General features: G+C 43.2%; 1 protein-coding gene across 1 annotated transcript; it reads right to left on the reverse strand.

Annotated features, from left to right (window-relative positions):
* Positions 1–320: 320 nt before the first annotated feature.
* On the reverse strand, positions 321–848 carry LOC147937549 (serine/threonine-protein kinase/endoribonuclease IRE1a-like). The gene is made up of 2 exons (XM_087464264.1): positions 664–848; positions 321–564 (listed from the first exon to the last, which is right to left on the reverse strand). Exons 1-2 carry the CDS (start codon positions 846–848, stop codon positions 321–323), a joined length of 429 nt encoding a protein of 142 aa, XP_087320390.1.
* Positions 849–2,461: the final 1,613 nt, after the last annotated feature.

The raw sequence follows: 2,461 nt of genomic DNA on the forward strand, positions 1-2,461 counted from the left end.
TTTTCCAAAAGGTGTGAATTCATTGAAAGTTTGTTCAAAGTCTAAACATGGACTTCTTAAAAACTCTCTGTTAAAACTCTACTTCTAAAAATAGAACATATAATGCACTCAAGCAACTAATAATAATAAAAAATAATATGATCTTCATCCGAGTTTTAGTTTCACAAAAACCAAAGTCAAGTAGACAAAAGACCTAATGGATCTTTGTTGCATGTTATTTCTAAAGGGAAAAACTTGAGATTCTAACCTCGACTTTTTCAAAACTATTTGTGTCGCTTGCATATATAAGGTGTACGAATACACAATAACAAAACAATACTTCATATCGAGGTTTTCGAATTCACTTTCACTTTCACTTTCACATTGATATCATTGAGGAAGTCAGCATCTAGCTTAGTTTCCCAACTTGGAACTCCTACTCCCATAAACTTTACAAATCTATTCTTGAGACCGTTTTGCAGATGGAAACGACCATAAGCATGGCCACTGACCTCTATTATAAACTTAAGCTTCAGTTGAGAATCCCAGAAAAATGGATGCCTTAGAACATCACTTGCGCTAGGGCTACAAAAAAAGAATTAGCGAATAGTTTAAGTCAGAATTTAAGAAGTAAGTGGATATATAGTTTCAAGGGTCAGAACTTAACGAGATTGCAATACCTACCATTCAACAGGATTTAAGTCCACCAAAAGTGGGATCAAGTCAGCGGTTTTTGGATAGTCTGAGATTGCATCTAAATTCTTATGGTTGTTCATGATGTTTTGTTCAATAGTGGCAGTCCCTCCACATAATAATGGATACTCACCCCGAATAATAATGTAGAACATCAGAATTCCAAAGGCGAACATGTACTACAAAAAAAAGATAATTTTACATCACTTATGTTATATATTTGTATCATTTTAAAATGATGTTAAAATAATTTGCATCATTTAATATAAATGATTTACATTTTGTTGATGTAAATAATTTGCATTGGTTGAAAAACATATTTACTTCAATTAGCGGAATCGATGTAGAATGGCTGCTAGGGTTAGCGAGGGTGCGACTACAGGTGCGGGAGATCTGGATGCTCACATGAGCGAGGTTGGTGTGAAGGACCGTCCGCCGGGTGATCCTCCGGATACTGGTGGGACATGGGTGAGGAGGGTTGATGTGATCACAGGATCAGTCCCTCGGCCAAGAACCCTCGCATCCCTCGGACACTACCCGGTCACCATTCGAACGCCTCTCGAACTCTCGGACAACCAGCACTAGCGACCAGGAACTAGCGTAGGCGACAAGTATTTGACCCAGAATACCAACAAGGCTTCATTCAATCCCCAAGGATCATCAATAGTGTAGGATAAACTTCGATGGCTATCACCAATGGACAAGTCACCAATGGACATTTCAAGCCAAGCTCAAACCCTCACACCAATGGCTCATGGCTATCATCACCATTGAAGAGCCTTGAGTTGCGACCAACTTTGGGAAGCTTGATTCGCGTGTCTTCACCATCACACTAGAGTGAAGACACCTCTAAGCCATTAGAAGGGAGCTGTACTCTTTTTCCTACTTTGGGTTTTTTCCAAAGGGTTTACCGAAGAGATTTTAACGAGGCAGCGACTCTAGTGCATCTCTACTTCGTTTCCACTTGGCTCGTGACTTGGAAACACTCAATGACATGCTTAGGAGCCAAGGAAGTGAAGATTCTATCACCCACGTCCCACCAATGACGTGGCCTATCCCCTTCTTTCCTTATCTTATTTCTTCTTGAATCTTCTATGACCGTTTGTTTGGTCTTTGTTTGTATTGCCTTTACTTTTTCTTTTAGGGATATGTGTCTTCTTTAGCTTAGGCCACGTTCCTACCTGGTCTCCAAGTGCGCCCACTCATAAACAGACTTCACGGCGCCAGTACCATGAGCCACTCTCTACACCGGCTCCGCGATCAAGGCACCACTCGGCCTGTGTTGAGCGACCAAGCAAGACGTATGTGCGCCCAGTCTAGTGCCGTTAACGGACAACACGATACAAGGAACCAATACAGGAAGCAGTAAGTGCCGCGACCACACCAAGTCTGGGAATATCGAGGACTTATGCGCCTCCAGTTCAGTACCGTGAGCCACTCTCTACACCGGCTCCGAAATCAAGGCACCACTCGGCCTATGTTGAGAGGTCAAAGACTTGTGCACCCCCAGTTCAGCACCGTGAGCTACCCACACCGTACAAGGAACCGGCCCAAGGAAGAGTTCGTGCTGAGGACAAACCAAGCCCGGAAATGCCAAGAACGAGTATTAGGCCGTGTACCAAGCTAGAAGAAGACGCCTCACCAATGGAGCAATCTGAGCATGAACCGGACTATAAGGAGCACGTCTATGGGATAGGCGGATTCATAAAGATGCCAGCCGAACTTCCCGATCACCAATCTCATACAGCCGGAGGAACTAGTACCGATAGTCACGCTGACAAAGATCAAG

This window comes from Camelina sativa, chromosome 9, assembly GCF_030686135.1.
Source record: "Camelina sativa cultivar CO46 ecotype springtype chromosome 9, ASM3068613v1".
In the NCBI taxonomy this organism is placed as follows: Eukaryota; Viridiplantae; Streptophyta; class Magnoliopsida; order Brassicales; family Brassicaceae; genus Camelina; species Camelina sativa.

What these genes read in the sequence shown, in the direction of transcription:
- LOC147937549 (XM_087464264.1), bottom strand. Translation starts at nt 848, where the DNA reads ATGTTCGCCTTTGGAATTCTGATGTTCTACATTATTATTCGGGGTGAG. An exon ending in GACTTAAATCCTGTTGAATG is followed by an intron (nt 565 to 663) that starts GTAGGTATTGCA and finishes CTTTTTTTGTAG; the next exon opens with CCCTAGCGCAAGTGATGTTC.